General features: G+C 42.5%; 1 protein-coding gene across 1 annotated transcript in view; it reads left to right on the top strand.

Annotated features, from left to right (window-relative positions):
- Positions 1-431: 431 nt before the first annotated feature.
- Positions 432-27,539, top strand: part of slco3a1a (solute carrier organic anion transporter family member 3A1a) — a 35,871-nt gene continuing 8,763 nt past the window's right edge. Inside the window, exons 1-2 of the mRNA XM_062390501.1 lie at positions 432-1,080; positions 6,964-7,420. Coding sequence (XP_062246485.1) covers positions 922-1,080; positions 6,964-7,420 — 616 coding nt within the window. The 5' untranslated portion in view covers positions 432-921. The remainder of the gene's footprint in view (positions 1,081-6,963; positions 7,421-27,539) is intronic.

Here is a 27,539-nt window from a genome sequence, read left to right as displayed (position 1 = left end):
CTTCAACGCAGAAGCATGAATTGGGCTTCATGTTTACTAGTTGTGTAACCCTAACCTTACCCTTAAAGTGATAGTTTGCTTAAAGGTAAAATTCACTCATTATCTACTCACCACTATGCTGATGGAGGGGTGGGAGACATGTTGGACACCAAAAAACACTTTTGTTTCAGATTGTGTCAATAGATATAGGTCCCCTCAACATGAGTTATAGCTCACACACACAGTGTAACTGTGTTCTAAGTCAGAGAGTTGAGATGCAGCTACACACACCACCTCTAGGGTCGAAGGAGCGAGAGAGAGAGACAGAGAGAAAAAGAAGCAGAGACACACAAACACACACACAGAAAGGGAGAGAGAGAGAGGGGGGGGGAGAGCACAGAGACACACACACAGAAAGGGAGAGAAGGGAGGGAGGGAGAGAGAGAGAGAGAGAAGCGCAGAGACACACAGACACACACACATAGAGAGAGGGGGAGTCAGTCATTGGAGGACCATGACAGTCCGGAGCGGGAGCAGGAAGAAGCACTCTGAAACCTAAAACCTTCACCTGCGGCTGATGGGCGGGAAACATGCGCCCTGACAGAGATTCACGCAGCGGGACCTCACTCGCTCCTGCACCGACACCTTCACGGAGCTCACACGTTCCTGCGCGTCGACCGGGACGCGATGTTTAGACGCAGACGATCGGCAGAGCCCCGCGGAGTTTGGCCGTGTGCTCCGTAGTCTGTCCGTCAGATGACACGTTGTTGAATCGGGAGACTCAGCGGTGAATTAAAAAAAAAAAAAAAGAAAGAGAAAAACTAAACAAACAGGAGGAACGCGAATGTAGTCACCGGCCACGTCGCCAGCGTCTTCCCTGCGGACACTTTCGGCTTCCTCGCGGTGTCGTGTGGGCAAAGTAGCCCAAAGGGGGTGGATAGGATGCAGGTGAAGAAGCACCGGGACTCGGACCGGAGCGGCGGGGACATGCTGGAGGCGGACGGACCCCGCAAAAACTCCTCATGCTTCTCCAATATCAAGATATTCCTGATATCGGAATGCGCCCTCATGTTGGCTCAGGGCACCGTCGGAGCATACCTGGTGAGTGCTGCCTTCTCTGTCTCTGTGAACTTACCAAGACCCTTTAGCTCACATCCAGACTTTTCTTACCCGGGTCTGGCTGCTTGCTCCTGAGCCGTGACATGAGATAGAAACCATATCACATGCATTGGACACATTTCATGCTCAACTGTCCTTGTTGTAATATCCCCCGTTAAATTGTCAGCTGTCGTGTCTAATTGCCTTTGATCATTAAAGGCTCAGTTTGAGTTGTGATAACATTCAAGTCGAACCTTTTCTCAACTTAAACTGAGGCAGTTTTTGATCATCTATGCAAAAACCAAAAAGCTTGACCTTTTAATCTTTGTTTGGCATAAATAATAATTGTTTTATTAAATTGAGCAAGGCAGTAATTGGCACTTTTGACCCAAAATGTCATTCAAGGTCAAGCACAATGTCTTCCCATTCCTCCTGTTTCCTTTAGTTTGACTCTCTTTCAGTTTTGCTTCTGCTGAAACGTTGCCACACTCAGGAAAAAGGTTTTAAATATGTTCTTTGTACTTAAAAAGCTGGAATTGGAATTTATGATCCTGTTTCAAAGAAGGAAGGAATCAGAAGTAGAAAAGTCTGACATAGATTTTGTGGGACAAAGCGTAAGGGCTTTAAAATATTCCTCAAAGTATCCCGGAGGAGATGCACAGCCCGGGGCAACCACTGAGAACATTTAGTTTCAATATTTGCAAGTGTTTATTTTCCAAGAATCCCACTGTTTCTTTTGCTCAGTCAATATTAATAGACCCAACTGTAAATGCTTTGGCCATATTTGGAGTGGAACTTCTTATCTTCTCTTTTAGTGGACCTGCTGAGCATCAAGCATCCTGCAGCTCCGAGCTGCAGCCGGGCACAGCGGTGCCGCTCACAGTCAGTTAGGATGATTTCCTAAAGGGGATGTTCTTCCTCTTCCTTCACTGTTCATTTCTGATAAGACAGGCCTCACACTTCTGCTTTTTTCAGGGTGCGCTTGCTTTGCACACCTGTCCCTACAGTGTCAGTTGAAACTTTCGAGCGTCGGTTGAGGTTTTGAGTCATTTCACTCCGGCCTGGTGTTTACATGAACAGGTCATCAGGCACCTGGTTTCACTATCTGGTAAATTGGAGTCAAACCACATGAGCCACTGTGTTGTCTCTGATTGTATGATGGGACTTAGTGTTGTTTGCTGGCAGTGAAGCAACAGAACTAGACTATCATGGCCCCTTTGCTTTTCTGTGAGCTGCTTACAGTACAAGACACTTAGCAACATGCTGTGTGACCTGATTTAGCAGCCTGTCACCCTGCGCAGGCTAATACCACAAAAGTTCAGACCTGACGGATCTGTGACGTCGTCCTTGTTCCATGATTCATTTGGGTTTTTCTGACTTCAGAGAAATTTCCTTTAATACTTTCCCTGCTTTTGATAGATAGCAGTAACTTTCTCTTGTAATTTCCTTAAAATATATATATGTAAACTTAATAATTTCAAGATTTAGCTATTTTGAGTGTTGATCAAACTGATGACTACTTTTTGATTTGATTTATCATCTGTAAAATGTAGAGCCCGGGTTAGGGAGTCAAATATATTGGATGTTTGAAATATCATGATATATTAAAACACTTGGCAATGATTCCAAGATATCGATATCGAACACTTATGACAAAGAAATGTAGTTGAGGCCTGATTTTTTTTACAGTTTAACCATGAACTTGATTTTTATTGGTCAACTGATAAATCAGGTGGATTCTCGTATATTGTCAAAATGTACCAAAAAGCGGAGGATTACGTTCTTAAATTGGAGATCTGGTAAATTGTAGCGTATATCTACTTTTATTATCAGGTTTTGCCTCATAAATGACTGACATAATCGATCATTTCAAGCGAAAAGGTCAAACATGGCACAGTTCCACGTTTACAACAACAGGTCTGGATGCTGTGTGTTTAAATCTCAATAATCTGTAGCTGATTCTCAGTCTGAAGAATCAGTTCGAACCAGAAGAGGCTGCACATTCAAACACATTTTCACACATGTTTCGGCTAATTTTAGATTATTTTAATTGCCGGCGTTAATATGATACACACGTCTTGGGAAACTCTATCTGTGACTTCTGTGCATGCGGCACCTGAGGATCTAAGCTCTGTTGGTTACAGCAACTCTTCCCCGATAAGAACCAAATCTGACACTTCAGGGCTCGAGCTGCAAAGTGAGACTAACACCCGAGCCGGAACTGTGTTTGACTCAGCTGAGCAAACCTGTCAAACTTGCGGTCGCACTGAATCAGCTGAGTGTGGGAGGGAGGAGCCCAAACTGTCCAACGGGAACATTATTGTCTCTTTAAAAGCAGAGTAAACATTCGGTGTGATAGATCCGTCCAATGAAGGACGTGTATTTTTTCTAAGTTATGCTACTTTGACTCCTCAAATAACAATCAAATGTTTCAGTAATCCCCCAATTAAATTAACATCAATGTAACGTGTTGACATTTCAGGTTAGTACACAGACATAATCTCCAAGGTAATTCATCGTAGGAGTCAGCCCTGGGCCTTCTTCATTAAACATTACATAGGTGTAGCCATTAACCGAGCACCTGACGTCACAAACTGTTGAGAAAAGTGGTTAACATTAAAAAAAATCCAGAATGACATGTTCTATTTTACTCAGGTAGTATTTAGATGTTGTAAAAAGTAGAACTATGCCACATACACACAGCTGACACTACAGATGTAGTTTTTTCTTTCAAAATATATAAGCAGATCTTGAAAATGGCTCATTCAGAGCAGCTGAAGTACGTTAAACTAACCTTGAGTCACCCTTCAGTAAGTCACACCTCATAAAACCCAGTGGACGTGATTCTAAATAGCTCCGGCATCACTTATAAATGGCCTCGACAAACGTCACCACGTTAAACCTTAACCTCACAGTAACGTCAGCGTCCAGCATCATTCGCTGCCTGCCGCATAATACCTAACACCATCCTGAAACCACTGGGTGGAAGTTTGCTCAGACAAACACTGGCTCATCTGTCAGGTGATGTGATCGGACGTCATGCTGCAGTGTGTTGAAGTTTGTTTTGTTGCCATGCAGCCGATTAAAACCTTTCCACAGTGCGAGACGCTATCCGGACAAATATGACCGCTGAGCTGTCTGCAATTTTATCCTGGTTGTAATCCTCCTGGAAGGCTGCCTGTTAAAGTCACAGTGGAAGTGCACAAACATGTTGAACCTGGCGACGGGAGCTTAACTCATCCAGAGTGTTTCCACCGCACAAGCTGTCCGCCATACACACTCTTGCTCAGGCTCTCCCGTGACGGGATGGTATCTGATTAGATAATGGCCCCCACTCCTTTTTGCGATGTTTTATCGCCGGGTTGCCGTTTGCGTAGAACTAAAGCCATAATGTCGACGGGGTTGTTTGGACTGGGCATCGCCTCTAAGAACAAGATGAGGCAACACTGTGACCAGATCGCGTAAACCCAGCCCCGTCCGGTGCGTTCACAGTCGTGAGAAAGAGCTGCCCCAAAGGGTGGAGATGTCATGACTCTTTCCTGAAGTTTTCCATCCACTCAACATCACTGGAGGACACTGGCACACACCGCTCCCAACGATCATCCTCGCCGTGCCTTGATGTGCAGTGACGGAAGGACTGCGGTCGTGTTCAGAGCAGCTGCAAGAACGACCTGCTGTCACTACTGCTTCTTAAAAAGTCACAGAGGACATTTTTTAAAGTGCTACATTGACAAAACAGGCTGTACAGTGTTTGTCTCTGTTGACAGTGACGTCTCCTCGTCCACTCGCCCGTGGTGCATTAAATCTAACTTCGAATGGGACGGGCATTTTTAGAAACAGGTCGTAGTTTATGACCTGTTTTACCCGGCGTTTTAGAAACGTACTTGAAAACCAAAGTGGACACTGAGTCTTCATGCATACAAATATGTTTTAATACATATTTAAACCATAAATTTGTTTTAAACAGCATTATCAAACTAAAAAGTTCTCTATTTTTTGGCTCTGTATGAGTTTTAATGCCCATCTATACTGAAATGCACTTCATGTGGCCACTCACGCACTCTGGGCATTTGCATGCAGGTGTGAACAGACTCCTCGAACTATAGCTGGTCTCCTACGCATATAAACAGCTGTATCAATGTTAAATGCAGAACTTAACTGCACAACAGCTGTTAGCAAAAACAACATGGTCAGCAACGGTTGTAATTGGCTGGTAGCGGAGTCTGATGGGGGTTGTTTTCTTCTGGTCAGGATCAACTGATAGGAGCTTGACATATCGGCCGAGGCTACGTCGTGACCGTAAACACACAATCTGATAGCGGCGGGGAGTGTCTGTGTCATTGTTTCCAAACTTCTTCAAACTAAAACAAAGCATCAGAGTTTTAAAACAAAACTGGGTAAGCAGCAATTACTAAACATGTTTGTGGACGCCAGGCGCATCTGTAAAAGGTCACCGATGGAGAGTGGAATGGTTTGTGTTGAGTGCACGTGTGATGTTTTACATACTTTTAAAGGAAAAAATTTACAGTCTTTACCAGACAGAAAGTCTAGCAACAGAGTCTATGATTTTATATGTAGTGACGTAATGTGAAGTGAAATAAAGAACTTCAGTGTAGCTGCATAAAAGGAAAAGGATGATTTTGATCAATCACTTCCACATTCGGCCCTGAAGCAGCCTTCTCTAGCCTTATACGTCATTTTACGTCAAACCAAGCGTCATTTCATTTACTCACGTCAGATAGTTGGAGCTAGTTCTGCTCCAAATCAAATCCACTGGGGATATTAATCTGGGCAAACTCGGCATTTGATGGGAAAATGTTCCAACAACAAAACCACAACTTGATTCATCTTGCGGTGAAGTCACTCTCTTCAGAGTGGGGTGTTTGTGTTGGCTGGATGTGCTCGCTCTCTCTCCCTCTCTCTCATTTTCTGTAGAGCTCAGTCCCAACTCTTTAACGGCGCCGGCAGCAGGGAGATGGAAAATTGTGATGCCATTTCAGGGACAGTTTGGGACAGATCTGAAAATAGCTTGATAACTGTTTAAATGAGTCACTGTGGTTCACATGGACACAGAGAGACGGTTCCCACACACATCACAAGCAAACACACAGTCGCCCTCTCTGCTTGATTGTGCTTCATTTGATGGAGCCTTTACCACCTCACAGTCTTTAATCAGCGACTCCTGAATCATATCTGAGAACCTGTCACGAAACAACCGCTCTGCTGTGTTTGCTTCGGCTGAGAGTCGTCGAGGCTGTGCGGACGACAGCTGGTGGAACAGAGAGAAGCTCGTGGTGAGCCGTTCCGACCGTGGAAGTAAACGTTGCTGTGCGCGGTTAATTGGAAACAGAGGCCTGTTGGCAGGGAGGAGACCCAGTGTGGAACATCTGAGCAGTCTGTCATTCAGGATATTCCAATGGAAAGGAGCTGTTTAGACTGCATGAGTCATGATTTCTCCAAGAGCTCGTCCAAAAGAATCAAATAAAGGCCCCGTGTTCTCCTAGTGTTAATGTGTGATCTGAATATGTGATCTGGAGATTGACATCCGGTTCTTGTAGTATCTGTGGACCGTGATCACATCTTTATTTTTAAGTTATATTTAGTTTGGGAAGTGAACACTTCTATCTCTAGGGATGTGTTAAAGTATGAAATGGTGACGCTGTGTGCACACTCCCTTGCTTTAACAGATCATACAATGCGTAAATTGGAATATTAGCATTGAGATGCTTATGTCTAGTATCCTGATAAATCATATGATGAATTTCTCTTTCCAATACTGACATGAAATGCCCACACCCTTCTTAATTAATTATTTCCTCTTTTTTGCTTTGTGCAGCTTCTCTATTATAGCTGTGGTTTAATGTAGTGCTCTGTTGTCGTTTTCAGGTGAGCGTGCTGACCACCCTGGAGCGGCGGTTCAACCTGCAAAGCGCTGACGTGGGGGTGATCGCCAGCAGCTTCGAGATCGGCAACCTGGCATTGATCCTGTTTGTCAGTTACTTTGGGGCCAAAGCACATCGCCCCCGACTGATAGGCTGCGGGGGCATCATCATGGCGCTTGGCGCCCTTCTCTCAGCTCTCCCGGAATTTCTTACCAATCAGTACGAGATAAGGGCTGCATGGAGGACTGACGTGGGTCGGGATGCTTGCTTCAACACCAGCAGCAGGGAGGCTCAATTGGCAGAGGACGATGTGTGTAACAAAAAGACCAACACCAACATGATGTACCTGCTGCTGATCGGAGCCCAAGTGCTGCTGGGGATCGGAGCCACACCGGTGCAGCCTCTAGGAGTGTCCTACATCGATGATCATGTGAAGAAGAAAGACTCCTCACTCTATATAGGTGAGTCCTAATCATACCACTCTGTAAAATGGCCACAATCCAGATTTCTCATAATCTGCTGGTAAAAAGACAATAATGAAAGATGGCTGCAATCAAGGAAAGTTAGAGAACCACAGGCTGAATGAATTTCCTGGTGAGATAAGCAGTGCTTGAAAAATAACCCAGATGATTATCCCGCTGGAAAGCAAACGTGTATTTTGCTGCAGTACAGTGATTTCCCAGGGCTTCTGATCGGTACTGTGGAAAATTGGCCATAAATGTGTTGTTTGTCGCCATCAGGTGCAATGTTTGCTCAGAGTCAACACGGCGTGTACATGTACTGTATTTGTGTTCTTCTGCTGTGCACTATCTCCCTGTGTGTTCAAGCAAAGGCCTGCTCACGTGAGTGCCAGGTGAGCACATCTCAGAGCAATTTAATCTCCATTACACAGGTTTCAGAGGCGAAGGGGCCAGAAACAGGTTAAATATCTCTGCTTCGCACAGTCTTTTTCTCAAAGGCGAGATGCTGCTGATGTGGCTCTTCCAGGTTTTAAGGTGCATTCAAAGTGCTTCCTGTGCACAACTCTGACTGCACAATGGCTGTTCGGGGATGTGTATTTGCTGTGATGTGTATATTTAGCATTCGGTATACAGGAGGCAGCTTAATACTTTTGTCATTAAGCCGTGAAGAGTTTTCACTTCTGTAGCATTTTCTGTAAATCCATATCAGATGCTTTAAAGGAAGAACTACTCGGGGAGATATTTTATTTTACTGTGCTTACAAACTAATATTCTGCATATTTATTTTTCCTCTGATTACTAACAAATAATGATAATAATGATAGTAATAATAATAAACTTAATTTATGTACCTTTCAAAACACGGTTACAAAGTGCTTTGCAAGAAAAGGAAAAGAAATTGAAGGCAAAAATTAGAAACAGAAAAATAAGATAATATATATATATATATATATATTTTTTTTTTTTTTCATTTAGCGTGTCTTAGCTTAGCATAGCCCAAATACATGCAGAGGGGTAGCGGGGATCTATCAAAAGATAAAATGTACCAACCAGAACTTACACCCTAATTTGTAAAAATCGCAGTGTAAACACAACTTACTGTTTTGCCAGCATGGAGCAGTCTTTATGCTCAGCTAAGCTAAGCCATTAGCTCCAGCTGCACATTTACCACACAGGCATGATGATGCATTCACACACTCCTCGGAAGGTCCCACTTCCAGAGTTGTGAACTTGTTTTTCCACCTTCGGTGTGTTCATGTGCTTTGAAGTAAGAATGTGAGAAAAATATGTACGCTGCAAACAACATGTCCTTTTTACGTGTTAACAACTTGTACACCGTGAGACCTCTTTGCTAGGTTTGCATAATAATGAAGAGCTAGGAAAAAGGATCATGTGTGAGTTTATCATAAAATTGTCTGTATTGGACACAAAGTCTGCTGTTAGGTGCTTGTTAGGGTTTGCAAGTTTAAAAGTGATCTGAGTTGTTTCAACTTGAAACGGAGTTCATGTGAATTTTCTCAGTCGGGAACAAATTTTTTCGATGAGTATCTATTCTGTCATCTGCTTAGACTTTTTGTCTTAACAGATGAAAGAATAGATATTTTTCCTGAAACTACTTGTTTCAAGTTATAAAATCGTGACCTTTTAACCTGCATATTAAACTTCCTAGTTTCACATTGAGGTTTCCACTACAATAGTAGCATCTGCTTCTTTGTGTTGACTGTGACCTGCCTTTATTTTGTTATCCAGTTTAAAACGTCATCCATTGTTTGCATAGTGTGTGTTTTGTTGTCAGTCTGGGGTGGAGACATGAACAGCCTAGATGGAGGGTGCGTTCAGGGCTGGAACACGCCCTTTACACAGCAGCAGCATATGGGTGGCCTTAGTCACTCAAATACAGATGTGACCCGCAAACAAAGGCGTCAGTCTGCAGCCCTGTAATCTCGAGCCCAAAGCTGATTTCCTTAATTGCCGCCGGCTGTATTTATGTGTCCTGAACATGAGCAGCACCTAGAGCTTTGTCTGAAACATAAAGAGCATGAAACGGGCTCCTCACATCTTGGCACCACCGTCGTTGGGCTTGTTTGCCGCTGACGGTGGGAAGTGATTGAAGTTGGGCCGGTGCGAGGAGAGATTTGGTTCTGTCCTCCTCTGATAAGCTGCGACAAGAGCTGGAGGAAAAACAAGCGTGGAACAATGAGGTATTGAGTCGCGCTCAGCTGATCGTCCTAATCCTCCTGCTGCAGGCGTGTCATGTGCCTGCAGCAGCATGAATGGAGTAGATTGTCTGGAACTCTGTGAGATTTCCTTTCACATACTGTTGATATATTTGGATTATTCGCCAGTTTACGTCAACACACATTGTTGAAGCTGCAACATCAAGTAAATCTTTTAATAAAAGTTTACACTTTACACCTAAAAGTTCTGTAGGATTAGTCTTGTGTTTCATGTTTAGTTCTCTGTGAACTTGAAGTACACTCAGGTGCGTGTATAACTGTATATTTATGTTTTTCGTCCCATTCCCGTGAACGTAATATGTCAAGAATTCCATGAGGGAATTTTCTTTGAATTTGGTTAAAATATTCACTACTGATGGATGAACTGATTTGATTTTGGTGGTCAAAGGTCAAGGTCACGGTGACCTCAAAAAGCAAGTTTTCTGACGTGTGAATGCAGTATCCCTGAAACGCCTTGAGGGAATTCTTTCACATTTGACAGAAGCCTTCACTTGAGCTTGATTTCCTCTTGGTTGCCCAAGGTCATGTTTATGTTTTTCTTGAAAATGAAATCTTAAGACCAGCTTAAGGGAGTGTCTTGAAATTTAGTGCAAACTTGAACTCAAAGGATGAATTGATTAGAATTTGGTGCCTGAAGGGTCAAAGGTCAGGGTCCTCATGCTACTGCGTTTCACCTTGTCAAAGGTAAAGTTTACAGGGATCTCTTATATGAAAAAAGCATGTAGAAATATGTACAAAGAATCTGCACTGGTTGGCGGAGGCATACAACGCAGTGCAGCATTTCTACTTTCATCAAGATACATGAATTATTTTTATATCAACAAAAATCAAGAGATGAGGAGTTCTTCCTTTGGTCATGCTCCACTTCACTCTAAGAGAAAAACCATTGAGTAGTTTTTGCACAGAGGAAAACCCAACGTCCTTTGCCGAGAGAATAAGTCAAATAGTATTAGCATGTCAACATCACAATCATCTAATCTGATGAATGTTGTTTTTTTTATTATTCTTTTATATCATTATTTACTTAACAACATGAAAGTGAATGCATCCATCCTCTCCATCATCTCATGTTGTTTCTGCAGCGATTTAAGAAGGAATGTAGGAGTGGTTACAGAAATAAAAAAACACCTTTCCAATCTGACACCAGAAACTTTACGCTCACTCCTCTGACAGCTGGCAACAGATGTGCTGCAGTTAAACTTCCTCTGCTCCCTTGTTTTCAAACTACCACGTTACAAGTATCTACATGCTCTGTTCTTCTTCTCCTTGAAGCACGGATTGTACTTGTGCTGTAAATCTTTGATTCATTTTAAAGGTTTGATATCACATAATTTCACCCGGAGGTTAAAAACATTGGGATTAATCCTGATTTATGAAACACGAAGCAGCAAGTGTAATTGCAGCTTCTTCTTTTTTGTTGTTGCTGCAGCTGTTGCCTGCGCCGCTAATATCAAAGCAAATTCTTGCACGTCGATGTGTTATTGTTAAAATTAGAGCCTGAGCTAATAGTCCAGGTGAAAAAGTTTGGGCCCTCTGCGGAGGGATGTTCCTCGGGCAGGGAGAGCCGAGTCAAGAGGCCTGGGGAAGAGTCATAATTACAGAGTGAGGCAGGAATGCCAACCAGCCGGCGATGAGGTGGGTCTGAGTGGGTCGGGACGCACATGCATTCCACACAAGCCTGTGAATAACCACTCTGACTGCCTGGCGTTACAGGGAGTGCAGCAGCAGACCGGGCCTACTGCTGTTTAAACAACTGTAAAACACACTGAGGCAGCTCCGACTCTTCAAAGAGCTCTTTGTCCTCGTCCGTCTCTCTCCGGTGAAGACGAGAACGTTCACTGTCACTCTTAGGAGATTTCAGGAGCTTGCGCTGCTAAATGATGCACGTTCTTTTTAAAAGGAAGCACTTCTGTGTCGTCAAGAAAACACTTTGAATGCCGTCACCCCCGAAGTCAGGAATCCATCAAACATAAACACATGTACTTTATGGCCTTGTGTTGTTTTGGTCTGTTCCCGGAGTCTAGACACACCCACTCGTCTCTGGCTAAAGGAAACAAATACGATTGGACAGATTGCGTCAACAGGATCTCCATTCCCACTGCTCGATGACCTTTCACTATCCACTGCTAATTCTGGCTCTTCCCACAGGACCCCCCCCGACTGCATAAATATACTGTACAGGACTCACAGAGAGGAGTTTGGAGCTGACGCTGTGTGGCGACCAGCACCGTCTCCCTGCAGCTGCCTCTGCAGGTTTCAGATGCTTTTAAACAGCCAGGCGTTTCTTCATTAAACCGTAATGTACACTATGCAGCGGGTGCAGTACTGCTCAGATACAGTATGTAGTAGTTTGAAAGTAGGATATTAATTAATTCATAATTAATTATGAATTAATTAATATCAAACTACTGAAGGAGAGAGGAGAGGAGGCTCCTGGTGCAATATTTCTAAAGTAGCTTCTTTTACTCTTACAAATGTTACAAAACTCAGTTATCAAGTACATTTACTGTAGTAGTATACAGTAGTAGTAAAATGCAGTTTCTAGGTTTGTACTTAATTTAATCTCATGCAACATAGTACTTCTTATTGTACTACTTGTTCACTGCATTTCAGAGGGAAATAGTCACGATGCCACTACGTTTGTTTTACAGGTGTGGTCGAACCAGGTTTGTGTTTTGTTTGTTTACAATCATCACACTGTCTGAATTAAGTTGGGTGGAGATATTAATCTTATGTCCCGAAACTCTAAAACAATTAGGTAGCTTGCCCCTCCCTAATAGGTAATAACAAAACAAAGGACAGGCCGATCAGTTTGTACAGAGACAAGAAAGAGAACTGACTGGGCAGCATGAATGAAAAGACATCCGTGCGTGTGTGGATTTTAGATAAAAAATATATGATCACTGAATTTCCAACTCATTACTATTGAATAAACTGCCAAATAAATAATGCTGCTCGTACTTTAAAGGATCAAAAGTAAGTAATCAATGTACAAAAAAAGAAGTATACCAAAGATACTTGTGAGTACATATATCTGTCTATACTCCTGAAGTAAGATTTTGAATGTAGTACTTTTAAATCTTGTACTTGCAACATAGTATTTTACGTCATTGTACTGCTGCGGCAAGTGCCTTGAGCTAAATGCTAACAACAACATGTTAACAGTGATCTGTAGCTTGTATAATGTTAACCATGTTCAACTTTTTAATTTAGCATGTTAGCTCACTAATATTTAAATATATAGTTTTGTTGAACTTTGACCTGCTGCTGTTTGTACTTTAGTGAATTTCTCATGAGAGCAACATTGATATCTAAAAGATATCTCAGTAATGGATGAAATAAAGGTTGACATATCTCAATCTGGATCTGTTCCACTGACCTACCAATATTGATGTCACCTGACCCATACAACTACGAGGTCTGAAATAGATCATCAGTTTCTTGACAGCAGCTTAATCGGAGAACATATTTGCATTTCAGTCAAACGAGTCACTTTAAATGTATTTGCACAACCACTAACCTGAGCGTTCTATCATCGCTCGCCAGACAGCCACCGCTTACACAACAGAAAGAGAGCTACTTATTTTCAACAACCTACTTCAGCTTCTAAGCTAATGACCTCCTTGTTTTCTACTAATAAAAACACGTCTTGGCGAGCCACCAAAAAACATCCAGCCGCGGACAAAGTACGCTGCTGCCCACATTTATGATATGTGAGTGAAAGGGATAAATAAATGTGAGGCAAGCGCACGAGAAGCCATGAAGTTTTATTGGCGAACGCAAACCTGTCAGAGAGGACATACTCTCTTTCTCTCTCTTTGTCAAACAAGCAAACTTGGAATGACCAACGAGCAGTTGGGAAACACCAAAGTCCTTTTTTGGCGATGTGACCTGAGGCAAAATAAGTGCCTCCCCCTGAAGAGTTATACAAATTATAAAGAAGATAGTTCAGTGATTATAAAAAGTATGAAGATGTGTCTTTCCTATCCCTGTATTCTGATGCTCACCACTGCTTTGTGGTTCCTTTTCTTATCTTTTACCACAGCTCCTGCGTGTTTCTTCAAACTTTCATATCTTGGCGGTTTTCTAATGAGACGTTTCATCATGTTATGTTCACTTCAGCTCTGCAGGAATACATTTAGCTTCAGGTTTGTTAGGAAAGAGACAAAAGGCGTGGTCCTCGAGGGACTTGTCAACATTCCTGCTAAAATGCTGCGACTCCAAACAGTTGCTGCGGCGGGGCGTTTATATAAGCTACTTAAACTCGGTGCATGTTAATGTCATCTTGAAGGATTATTTTCTAAATGGGTTTTTCTCGACCCGGCCATAAGCTGCATGCCAAGTTTGCCTAGCAACACCAGTTTGTTTTATCTCAAGATGATGAACGGCGTTGCAGTAAAACGCTCATCAGCTCTCCGCTGCTCCTCTGCATCGCCGGTAGTGTGTGTGTGTGTGTGTGTGTGTGTGTGTGTGTGTGTGTGTGTGTGTGTGTGTGTGTGTGTGTGTGTGTGTGTGTGTGTGTGTGTGTGTGTGTGTGTGTGTGTGTGTGTGTGTGTGTGTGTGTGTGTGTGTGTGTGTGTGTGTGTGTGTGTGTGTGTGTGTGTGTGTGTGTGTGTGTGTGTGTGTGTGTGTGTGTGTGTGTGTGTGTGTGTGTGTGTGTGTGTGTGTGTGTGTGAGAGAGACAGGGGGCTCAGTGTTGTACCAGCTGAGGGACGAACACAGCCCCCCCGTTTCTCCCCCCGCCTGGTCCTCGAGGGTAGAGAGAGCGATGAACATCAGATTATCTTGTATCCAACAGGTCGACACGATGCTTCTGTATCAAATCTGATCATTAATTATCCCCAAGTGCTCCCGAGTATCACATCGTGTGAAGAAGTCCGAGAGGAGCTGAGCCGACAGAGGCCGAGCAGAGGCTGACTGCTGACTCGCTCCTGCTTCAAATCATAGTGATTGATTAGTCGACCTTTCATCACATTCAAGGGATTAATTCAGCCGTTTTCAGTGATGAACTCCGGAAAATGAGCCGGCAATGGGGTCCAGACCTTCTTCACATTTTGACTCTCACACAAGAAGGCAACGGGAGATTCTGTAGGTCAGACACATTCAGGGGAGGTGATGGGGGTGGCAGGGCGTCACAGTAAAGCATACATGAGGCAGGACATGACGTGTAAATTCTGCTGCATAGTATCGATACCACTGTCGGTTCTCATCACCAAAATCTTGCTGTCTTTCCAAGTTGGCACCTTTTACATCCTCTACATGTTAGAAAGATCTTTATCACCATGAAATATTTGTTTTCTTTTAGTTTGTTTTTTTTGTTCTGCATCTGTCAGGGTCATCATCGTGCCCACTCGCTCGCAGTGAATTCCCGGGAAATAATCCTGCCGTTTTCTCACATGGACCCACTCTGACATAATCCCGAATTCAAATCTGCTTTATGTGGTCGTGTCTCCCTCCTGGGCAGTGAAGTGGCAAAACACATGAAGCCCATTTGTCCACTGTTCATTTTGGATTTTTGTTGCTGTTTTTCTCAGATGATACCAGCCGGTAGAGGAGTTGTTTGTTTACACGTGGATCCGATATGAATCAGATGGGGCGCGTTCAAAAAACAGTCTGAGAATGTTAAATGAACCTCAGACGGCTGTGAATGTTGCACGCGGTTGGTTTTAACACCCCCAGATTTTCTGCTGTGTGTCATCGTGTTGTGTAGTAGCCTCCTCATATGGCCACTGGAGTGACTCACCTCAGCCAATCTGGTGTTTTGGTGTCATACGGCAACCACTCCATAGATATGTCAGTGCATGTTTTGCCACAATCTCTAGTGTGGTTTGTCACAAAGGTAAATCCCACACTTTGTGTTTGTTTTTGACAACACAGACGGATAACATGACGACATATGAATCGGGTATTTTTATAAAAATATATACTGTATATTTACAAAGATCTTGGCCTGTATTTTAAATACATTTCTGTGTATTTTAAAAGTTCTGCTCTTAGAGTTAGTTCAGGATTGGTAGTTTGATATTATAATTTCTTACATTTACAGTGAATGAATGAATCATGACAAAAAAAAATCAATATCTTGAAATATAGGTGTGTAAACGGGTGACGGAGAGTGGGGGGGTTCAATCCCCAGCTGCTGCCTTCATCACCAGGTGTCCAAGAGCAAGACACTTGTAGATTATCCAGTGCCTTGTGTGTTAGTCATTGGTGAGTGAGAATGAATGTGTTAGTGAAAAATAAATTTAAAAGCAATGTGGACAGGTGCACCATGTAAAAATGTTGGTATTTATTGTCGCACATTCCTCATAAATGCGAGCGCTGCTTGACGTGTACTAGTTAATTTAACAGATTAAAACATGGTCATCTGTTGTCCACAAGCAGAAAAGCAGTTGCTTCATATCAGCCATTTAAGATTGACTTGAACTCTGCTTTAGATCAGAACAATATTCAGATTTCATGTAGATGTCAGCTGCATACACTTAAATGAGGCTCTTTCTGCTATGTTTTGCTGTTTGATGCAACTGGTCAGCTGATGTCAGTGATCGTCACTACGGAATTGTGGCCCCGATCTCTGAGTTAGGCTGGGGACAGGATGGTCAACTTTTTTGGGCTTAAAATAAGTCGGCCTTTCTTGGAACGATCTCTTTTGAAGATCATTTTCAGTCCCACTCAAGATGGAGGCCAACGTCTCTGGCCTGGTGAACCTTTCGTCCCTCAGCCGGATCGTCAGGGAACTGAGCAAGTGTGAGTTTGGAAGCCGGTAAAATGGGTCAGACCTCTGTATGAGATGGGTCAGCGATGGATATCAGACCTGAGACCTTCGGGCCATCTCACCAGATCCCACAGAGCCGTATGTTGAAGCGTCTGGCCATAGCCACAAACATGTTTCTATGGTTTTTTTCCTAGATCACCATCTGCAGGGGTGGATATGTGACTCAGTGGCCAGAACAGTCCTCTGTGTAGCACGTTTCCTTTATTTTGGCCTGAACATTCGTGTGGTATGTTTTTCTCTCCATCCAAAAACCCTGTGGCTCCAGTAAAACCTAAACCCCGACACCACGCAGCCCTCCCCAGGCAATCTGGGTCAGGCTCTGTCACCGCTGATTAAAAAGGGGATTTTTGGTCATCCACTGGGGGAGGAGCATGGCAATAATAGGTGGGAGGAGACAGATCATAAACAGAGCAGCATCAGCAAGCCGTTGCCACAGGAACAGCCGGTTGTTTGGCTGTATTTTTTTTGTGACCATTGGATTTAAATGCTGAGTCGTTCCTCTGCTGGCGAGGAGGCGGTCCTCCCTCTGCTGAGCCCGGTCGTTACGCGGTGACACCTCAGGCCGCCGGTCATCCCCCGTCTTGGACTTGTCGTACACTTAACAGTTCGTTTTTCAGAATAAAAAAAAAAACGAGCAGTCCCGACCTTGGCCGAGGACTTTGCTCAGGAAATACAGATTCACACTGTGCCTGTGGCTTTACCACAAATCCTTAGCCTCATTGATTGAGTGGTTCGTAAGTGGTTTCTCCGTGGGCTCCTAGGATTACTCAGAAGCATGTTCAGCACTTAATCCCCATATCACTGATGGTGGAGAGTGAGGGATAACAGTGCCTAATTAAATGGACTCTGATCAATAGGTGAGCAGTAATTATAATTGACTGTTTGATTAAGTCGACTGTTTCTTACTCAGAGGGAAAACTGAATCTTATGTCTAATCCAGACGTGTCGTGTTCCACTTGCTTAATTGAGTTAAATGTTGTTTATTTTTCTTTTCACAGCACCGGTTGATTATGATTTTGTAGTGACATAATAAGAAGGTATAATGAATGCGTACCACCCTTCTGACCAAAGTCTGACCATGCTCCAGCTCCCCCCATGACCCTCAGAGCAGCATAGAGAATGGATGGATGGATGGAGTCCTGAAGGGGTTAATTATGTTTAGTACTGCTAGTGATGAGGCCCTCTGGATAAAGGTAAACTTAGTTAAACTTATTTGGTTCAGCTTAGCCACTTAGAGCCTCTGGCAGATAAACAGGATAAAGTTGCATTTCAACAGGCAGTTCCCACCACGTCTAAACACCTGGATTCCTTTGTGATGTTGTGAATCCGAACTTTTGCATTTGGAAAAGAGATGCTGCTGACTGAAGGTGTGAGAATTAATGAGGCTGCTGTTACAGTATGTGTGTCATCTGGTGCTTTCTGATGTTCAGCTGATTTTCCAGTTCTACCTGCTTGGTTTGAATAAGTATGCAAAGACTCGACAAACTTGAAAGGCTCTCATTGAAGCCTTTCGACATTTTTTTGACATTTTTTTTAATAGAGCTACATTTTGGGAACTGATATCTAGGAGCTTGATTTAGATTTAAGTAGATTGTTGGGTGTCGGTGGAGGTGTGAACTCTTCTGAGTGACATTCTTGTTTCTAATGAAACATAGTTAAAGATTGTGAAAAACCAATCCGGGATCCGCCCCTTCATTTACAACTGCACTCAAATGTAATGAGTTCTTCTCAGACCCCACATCCTTCCTCCAAGTTAGGTGGGAATGGGTTTAGTGGTTTTTGCATGATCCTGCAAACAAAGGACCCCCTTGGTGAAGGTAACAATGGGTTGATGATGTGAAATCAATCTATTTCCATGTTTGTTACTTAAAAACATTAAAGCTTAATGTGATTAGTGTCTAAAGGAAGTGGATAAACTGTTATTGCTTTAAACATTAGACTGATAAATTATAATACTTACCCTATTCTGATATAAAATGAATGCACCTTTATTCTGGAAGTCAGCCTTATCACATGCAAATAGGCATTTACTTCCCATTCAACTTTTTTCTTCCTCAAAACCCCTTCCTCATTTGGCTTCTTCCTCAGGATGCAGCACAATTAGTTCTTCACAGTAATTGGTGGCAGACATGGTGTTGTAAAAATTGGCTGTGCGCCTGCCTCTCGTGTCTTCCTGCAGAAAGTGGGGGAACGGGCTGTTGGCTTCTCTATCCTGTCAATTAGGCCGAGCCTACCACCATGGAAGCTGCTGCCAGCTGCTGTGGAGCGGTCCCAGCCCTCTCTGAGCTGCTCGTCTTCTATAGACCAGCTGCGGCCCTCCAGTCGAGAGACGTTCACTGCTCCGGTCTCGTGCCCTTCTCCCCCGCCCTCTCATCCCATACCACCCACCGCCCAACAATGGAGACTGTGTGCCGCTCCGTCCCAGCTCTGAGCAAACATCTGAAGCTGGATTGCAAACAGACCAGTGTAGCAGGGCAGAATGACTGCACTCTGCTCTGTTACATTAACTCCCACCCAGCGTCTTTCTGCCCGTCTCTCTCCCGTCTCCTCTCCCTCTATGTCTCTCACACTCCCTCACTACTTGTGACCCAGTGTTAGCAGAGTACAGTCTGACATCACACCAGTGGCCCGTTTGATAACATGCCTGCTCAGTTTCTGTAATCTTATGGCACAAGAGAGAACATCATGCTTGTTGTAAAAGCAGTTGAAGCGTGTGTTACTGTAATATTTGGCCGGTCTGGCACAGATTCCTACAAAAATGTTTCAACAATGTCGATCAGTTTGTTATTGAAGAGCATTGATTGAAATTAGTTAATTGTTTATTTGTGTGGCTCTATTCCAAGAGTGTTTAATGCAAATACGGTATTCACGCATATAATGACTATCATTCAATCTTTCAATTACATTACAGCCACACCCATACACCATTCATAAAAATCCTCACAAGGCAATTAGCAGCACACTGGCAGTACAAATATTACCAGTATGCAAATACTTCAACTCGAAATGGACAGTTTAAATCTGCAGGACAAATGAACCCCAGTTGGTGCAAACTAATGCTGGAAACATTTAGGTTAATTGGGGCTTTGAGTGCTTCCTGGAATAGTTGGATTGTGATGACACAGGGTTAATTGGACTCAGAGATTAAGTCACTGCATGTCAGGGTAAAGTAGCATAATGCCATTGACCTCCAAACTGGAGAATTACAGGCAGACACACTGGATACACACTCTTTAGAAATGTGTTTTGATCAAATCAAACATACACCTCAACATCTATAGAAATATACATATCTAAATATTATGTCACATGAAATATTATGTATCTTCAAAACAGGTGCTTTCATGAAAATCTGTTTATCAACTATTTATCACTTACTCACTGAATAATTTAGTAGTTTTTAGAAGACATCCAACATTTGTACGTGTCTCCTGGTTGTCCATCCGAGCATCTTTACATGCAGTCTTGTGACCACGATATCTCATTGATGCCCTGAGAAGGGTTTTTTTTCACATTCACTTGATAACGAGGATGAACCATTTATAGTTTGGTTCTCAAAGAAGAAACTCACTGTGATCTCACAAATACATTTTTTTGCCATAACGTAATCATTAAGACAGTAATTATGACATTATTAACACAAGTTTCTGAAGGAATAAGATGATGGAGTGATCCTTTTTTTACTGGAACGTGACTTGTTGATGGAGGCGTTCATTCGAGATGCGCAAAACCTTGAACATAACCGTTGGGTTCTCAATAACTGTAACTGCTTCTTCTTCTCCCTTATCTGAGTAATTTCTGAGTAAAAACTGAGTTTCCTAGAAATTGCATTGAAACCACAGGACCTCGTAAAATCAAATCTTCATGAATCATAGCAAATGGAAAAGTCTCTGAGTTCCGAACATGATGGCAGCTCTTCATCCACACTGGGAGTTTTATGGACTGGTCTTTTGTTGGTTTACATTAAATACAACAGCTGTTTTTCCCCCCACTTGTAATTTCCGCCATGCCCATCACCAGGATCTGTTATTATTATCAGATCTTGTTATTGTGGTATTTATCAGTTAGATAACACAGGAAATGAACACTCCCATACAGTGTTCCTACCCGTGTCTTACATAATGTCAGAGGACCAGATGTGGGTTTTTATTGACTTTGTGGGTTTATTCCATTGCTCTTTTTTCTTCTTTCCATCACACAGAAGTGTGTTTTACTTGAGGGAAGTTTTGTCACTAAATAATGTTGCAGCTCAGTTGCCGCTGCCCCTGATGTGTGACTCATACCAATTTAACAAAACAATATCTGACATATAAAGTGAGTTTTGAATTAATTATTACATCCGTATAATTAGCATTCAGTTATTTTATAAATGAAAGAAACAAAAAGAAAACGAATGTCTCCCGCTGAAAAGCAGTGTCATACACGTGGATAACCCAGATGAAGATGTCAAGAGAGAACCGCATCATGTGATCTATGCAGCAGAGTCACTACGTCACTTCCTGTGTGTCACTTCCTGCTGCGTCATGCTGCTCCACCTCTCACCTGAATAATGCTGAAGATTTGTTGCTGTGCAATCGCTGGTTTAACTCCCACAGGTCATGTCTGTAAACGGCTGGACAGTAGTTTATGAAACAGTGGTGAAGCAGTAAAACAAGTCGTTGTTTTGTGGAATTAAAGATGTCGCACAACACCAGCTGCATGTACAGTGTGTCAGTCACTTGATTGTTCTGCTACATAAACGTAATCTGTTATCAGCGGTCTAGACTCGTGCCAGGAGTCTGTTGAAGTAGACCGTTGATATGAGGAAGCGAGGTCTGGCGCTGACCTCCCACTTCAGGCCTCGACCTCTCAGAGGCTTAGATTGAGCCAGAGCTCGGCTTAACATGACAGGGTGTTGAGAGCCGCCGAGGAGCCGTGTGTTGTCGGCCGGCCGCAGCCTGGACGACGCTCTGCAGTAACCCCACCGCTCATCCTCGAGGTCAAAAAGCTAATAGATTTAAATGTGTCCTTGAGCTGCAGTTTTTTTTATAGTGAAACCGTCGCAGCCATCGTCTGCTTCGGTGCAAGTTAAACGTCGACATGAGGAGAAAACGCTGATTTGATGTCACGTCATAGACGCACGTGTGCAGAGCGCTGGTTTCAAAATTTGATAAGTTTGGCTGTAAGCTGGAGTTAAAGGCGCATCATGCTGATGTAATGGCATTTGATTGTGAGTCGAGAGCCCACTTTAAGCTTTGGCACGTTATTTAGGTCATGGCTGAACAGCTGACCAACACTCCAACCAACCAGTGTTTTGTCTCACGTATTAGCCAGAGCTGGACCAATATGTTGGTAATCAACTTTTCTATTTATGGAAAAATTCGCAGCAACAATTTCCTATAATTATTTGAGTCAGTCAGTTCAAGCTCAAATAGTTTTCTGTGTCTGGCTCTATGAAGCTGCATAATTTAGTTTTCTGAAATAAAAGCTCTTATCATATATGATTAGAAGTATCATTAGAGTCAACTCTAAGCCTCTATGGGAAACAAACTAATTTCTTTCATCTAACTGAGATAAAATGAGAATGAGAAAAAAAAAAATGCTAATAACTCTGTCCACCCATGTATATTTTTGATGACGTATTTTTCAAATTTCTGACCAAAAAAACCCCAAAATGCTTTTTTGTTTATTCGAGTTTTATCTTATTTAAGTTGGCTTTTTGGCAATACGTGGTGTGTCCTTAATAGGACAGAGAAGCTACAGTGTATCTATTGGGAAACATTTTTGTGTTGTGTTGTCATTGACGACAGAAGTTGACGTTGATGCTGAAAGCCACTTAAGTGGGCTGAGGCTCCACTTCCTCTGGTGAAAGCTGTTGTCTAATGCTGTTAGTGCTTACTTATGGATCACTGAAGATTTGGTCGCCATTAATCTTCTCTCTACCTCATTAAAATAGACCTCACCTCGGAGTCGACGCTGGCACGACTTTTACCTGTTTGTGTTTAATCCTGCCGCAGCGACCTGCACGCCCTGACGTCATCATACCCCGATCATGTCTGGCTTTTGCTTCATGTTAACAGAATTTAAATCGTACCTGATCCCAGTAAAGGGATTTCTCACGTCTGAATGAGTTCATTTTCTGCTTGTTTTTGTCGCTCACAAGTTCACGTCCTAAGTGTCAAGCGAGTGTCACGGAGCCTCTGAGTGTCGTCCAAAGATAGACGAGGAAGTGGATCCTCAGACCGATGGTTTGAGAAATGTAAGATAAGAATTTCATCAGTTCCCCTCAGAGCGCATTCAGACAAATGACTTGAGGATGGGGATAAGATGTGACAGCGAAAGAAAGAACTCTACAGAGACCGGACAGGAAGTTAGAATATTCCTTGAATGTTTGAAGTTTCTTTAAATTTTTGATTTTTTTCAATACAGGTACAATGTGTTTAGCAAAGTCCATATTTGTTAAGAACAGATTTACCAGGCAGTAGTTTGAGAAGCAGGACATTATGTGACCCCTCTCTTAAATTGCTTGACATATAAAACCTGATATTGGAATGTATTTTCTTAATGCTGACGTGTGTCTTTTTTATCTTAAGCTTGCGTTTAGCTGCTTAAAACGCCCCTGTTAACCGGTAATGAGTCGAATATACTGACCTGGTTAAAGAAAAGCCACAGAGCAACAGGCTATGTGGTAAATATACAGTGTAAACATCAATATCGATGTAATGATTATACATCATGTGAGCAGGGTGAGGAGGTATAACACATAGCTGATATACCTCAGGTTATTAAAGTGCTTGTCAATCTCTGCTCATAAAAAAGAGTTTAAAACCAAAATCTTCACTCAGGAGCCAAAATACTTCTTTAAACCTATATTATAATGTGACATTTATTGTAAGAGTTATCTATACCTGATTGATTGATTTTTATTTTATTATTCAGCGCTCGAGCACGGATGTAACACCCGTGTGTTTCTTTCACACGGCTCGTTTGAACCGCAACAGGAGATGAAATCGGCAGTTTGTAATCAAGAAGCCCAGCCACCAGCTCATTTCCCCTTTTATGTGTGTCATTTTCACACATATCATGGGGGGGGATAACGTAAGTGTGAAATGACAGAGAAGTGCAGCAAAAGGCTGAGTGGGAACCAAAGCAGAAAGCAAGGTGCAGGAGGGCTCAAGCTTCCGTATCTGTCCTGCTTTATCAGTGGTTTTGTCAGATAGATCCTACATATATGTACTGTGGGCTATAATGTAATCCAACTTAAGTTTTACAAATACAATGTAGAACGGAAATGATGGTTATTATAATTCAAATGATAAAGTAACATTAATAATGTACCTTTTTATAGTTGGAAGAACTCTTAAATAACGTTGGTCAATGGAGAAATAGGTGCATGTCCATGTTGAATAACCTTATTAATAAGGACATTTCACCATTTACAAATAACTCTTTAGAGGTGAATTAGTATTATCATGCTATTTGCCAGCTGCACAGAGTAGGCACCAGCTCAGTAGCAAGAGAATGTACCAGACAGTGGATAGATGCCAGATGCTAGATGATTCATGCCAGGCAGCCGTGGCTACAATGTCCAGGAAATGTTGACTAAAAGTGTTTTAATTTCACCAATAAAAGCCTAACATTTTTATTTTGAGCGTAACTGGGCCTTTCCCAGTTGCCCCATAACATCCAATGTGGCAACTGTCGCCATGTCACAGCTGCTAGTCAGGGGCGACCTGTTGAACTGATTCTAAAGGTGTGTGGAGAACCATTCATTCACACACCATATTAATACACATAGGACAGGGGTTGAAAAATACGGTGACTTAAACATGCCAGCAGTATAAACTAGTGAAGCTTCACGCCCAACAGCATCAGTAAAGGATTTTTATCAGAATCATTGATCAGCCACACAGGATCATAAAAAATGTTTAATCTTTTCTTCTATAGAATAAAAGTCATTACCATGTGGCTAATTTTCCATTCAGCACCATAGATAAGAAGCTCTGAAGTTGACGCTCTTCCTGGCTATAAAAAATGGCTGCAACCATGGTGTAAAACATCCCTGACAAGCTACTGTAAACAGCTGAACTGTCTCTGTGCAGCTGATGAGAGCGGAGGCAGCGTGTTGCCAGGAAGCAGATGGCAGCTTGTTACTGTAGGTGCGGTGCGTGGATTCGTCTCAGTCAAGGTGTTGTCATAATTGTCTGAATCTTTTGTGTAACCGTCAGAGTGAGTGATGCCAGCCGACTGTCGGCGGACGTGCAGGAAACGGTCTGACGTCTCTCGCCTGTTTGAGCAATTTACACTCCCGAGTCTCCTGAGTCTTAAAACCTGTCTTTACGTGGAGGATGTTATGGCCTGATGTACAGCAGCCGGGGAAGAGAGAGCTGTTGTGTTCGAAAGCTCCATAAATCTCACAATCTTAAAATGTAATCGTTACTTTTAAGACGACCTTAAAATCGTGTGTCTGCTTTATGTACTTCCTGGTCCGTGCTCTGTGTTGACCGTCTGACATAAATCCACGCTCAGGCCGCATCGTGGACATCGGACACACTGGCTCTGGGCTTTATCTTCAGTGATCATTTAGCTCACACTCGGCATCAGTCTGGCTCCATGTGAAAGTGGCACAAGCTCTTGTTTGGCCTCCCTCAACGCAGCGTCCCTCTGCTCTTATTTAGCCGGGGGATTACTGAGGCGACTTGAGCGGGATTAACGGAGGAGGAGAAGGAATTCCCTTTGTACAGTGAGAGGCGGAAATGAACTCTGGACTGTGCCGCTGTAATGTATCTGACATTTCCATTTGCCTTTGGGCTTTTTCTTTTTAACCTCCCAATGCATTGGTTTTTAAAATCTCAAGCGGTTGAGTTGGAGGGTTTAAAGAAACAAATCTCTGGGAGCGTGGCCTCTTATAGCTTTGTGCAGAACCTCGTGTAATTGTCGAGCAGCGATAAATTGGCCTCCCACTTGGTTTTGCATGGCACTACATTACTCTCGGGAGAGGGCAGCCCGGTCTTTTGCTCCAACCATCTCTTCTGTGCAATGCGGGACGGGTGCTATAACCTGCTCATGTGCTTGTGTGTGAAACAGCACGACCCATTTCTGCTGAACCACAAACACAACACATGAAATACAGATTCTGATCAACCGTTTGCACAAGATACACAAACAAACGCTCTCTGTACTTTCGTATTCAACCTTTATCCCATAAGTCCCCATTCTGCATGCTGAAGTGTACTGAACTTCTTCTCATAGAAAAAGTGCTGCCCATAGACACACTGTATGAATGTGTGTGTGAATAGATGAATGGCTAAAAAGATTAGAAAAGGGCTGTATAAATACAGACCATTTACCAAAGGAGACATATTCAGTTTTTCCAGTTTTTTTATTTTTTATAATTTAATGTATAATTTTTTTTTGTCAAACATTGGTCCTCGTCAATGGTTCTGGCCGAGATTTCACCTCTGCACCCTTATGGTGAGACACCAGCCAATCAAATAGTCCTCAAACAAACACTTAAGCCAATCATACTAATGCTAATCATACTAATGCAAAATGGTAAGCAGAGGCAGCTGGTGAACTTGGTGTGTGTGTGTTGATCTGAAAGCATGTAAACCTTTTTAAGCAGTAACCCAAATTGAAACTATAAACTCCAATATGTGCGTAACTTTACGAATGTACTGTGAAGGTCGTGTGATGCATCTGTGGTTTGATAAACATCCGGAAATGGACGGACCTCGTGGACGGACGCCCCGGCCTCCCAGTCTTTTCACTTGGTCTCTAAACATATTAGAGGGAGACAAAAACGCTAGAGCCCAGCTTTGTTATTGAATTGCATCTGACATGCTCCCCTGAGAGTTTAATTCACAGGATACTAAAAGGCTCAGGCGAACTACAACATGAACAAATTAGTTTGTTTTGTACTTATCTCATAACAGGACTGCAGGAAGGGAAATGGGATTTAGAGGCCGTTTGGAAAAGTAGTGTACAAAGATTAGCCCCGCGGCTGTGCTTGTGTATTGTTCTTCACGGAGATTTGATGTGCTTAACTTCTCTTTTTTTGTTAAATCCTGTCGGGAACAAACATGAAATATGACCCAGTACAGGCCAGGCACAGTTGTCTTTTTATTTTTGACCTGAGAGCAAAGGTCTCACAGTCAGAGTTAGTTATTTGCAATTAGATTAGGAGGAAGCACCGAGGTTGATGGGAAAGAGAAGTTTATAATCAAAGTAACCTATATGTCAATATATACAAGCCCAGGGGAATCAGACCCCTCAGCTCAGATTTATGCTCACATATAATTGATCTCTGCTCAGTCCCTGCACACACAAGTCTGTTTATACATAGAAGAACACATGTATACATATATATTTATATATAACATAATATAATCAAATCTAGAGCTCGACCTTTATGGATTTTTGGGGCCGAAGCCAATACCAATAGTAAAGAGAGAAACATTTCTAAAGGCAATAAATACAATATTTACAAAAAATATAAACATAAATGCCCATGTTTGCTGCATTGCTTATTAACAAATAAAAAAAGTAAAATCTAAATAAACATAAACGCTGATACATACCGGCTCGATAAAACTAGCCGACAGATACAACGGTCAAACTGAGAACAGGGACAAAAATGAAATAGAATTAAAAGAAAAAGAAAAATCTACTTACCAGCACATTTTGAAGGCAGCTGATTAACATGTCAACTGTGAAAATTATAATTCGCAAATTCACACAGTGTGCCATGAAATATTCCACAATGAAACTATACAGTCCCGTACAGGTTATGAACTGGGCCAAGTTTGGACAAAAGATTTTGAGTTCGGGGTTTGGGAAGGGTTCTGTGGCAAAGGCTGGCTCGGTTAGTTCTCGATTTAAGCTTAGCTTAGCATGAAAAACCCAAAACCTTGAAGGTCAAACTGGATTGCTAAACCGAGAAAGTTTAGATTTGGTGTTTTTAGTCTTTCCAAAGACATTTGTTTTCATTTTAAACATCTCAGGCCGAGTGGATTCTCATGGATGAAGGGAAAAGTGAGAGAAACCAAGCAGGAGCAGTGTTGGACGTGACATTTTGCTTGTGTTTTGACTACAAGATCCAGTTCATGCTCATGCCAGCTTAATCCTG

The sequence above is a fragment of the Platichthys flesus genome, chromosome 6, assembly GCF_949316205.1.
Source record: "Platichthys flesus chromosome 6, fPlaFle2.1, whole genome shotgun sequence".
NCBI lineage: Eukaryota > Metazoa > Chordata > Actinopteri > Pleuronectiformes > Pleuronectidae > Platichthys > Platichthys flesus.
Note: the sequence above shows the minus strand (reverse complement) of the source record. Positions and strands in the feature narration are given on the sequence as shown.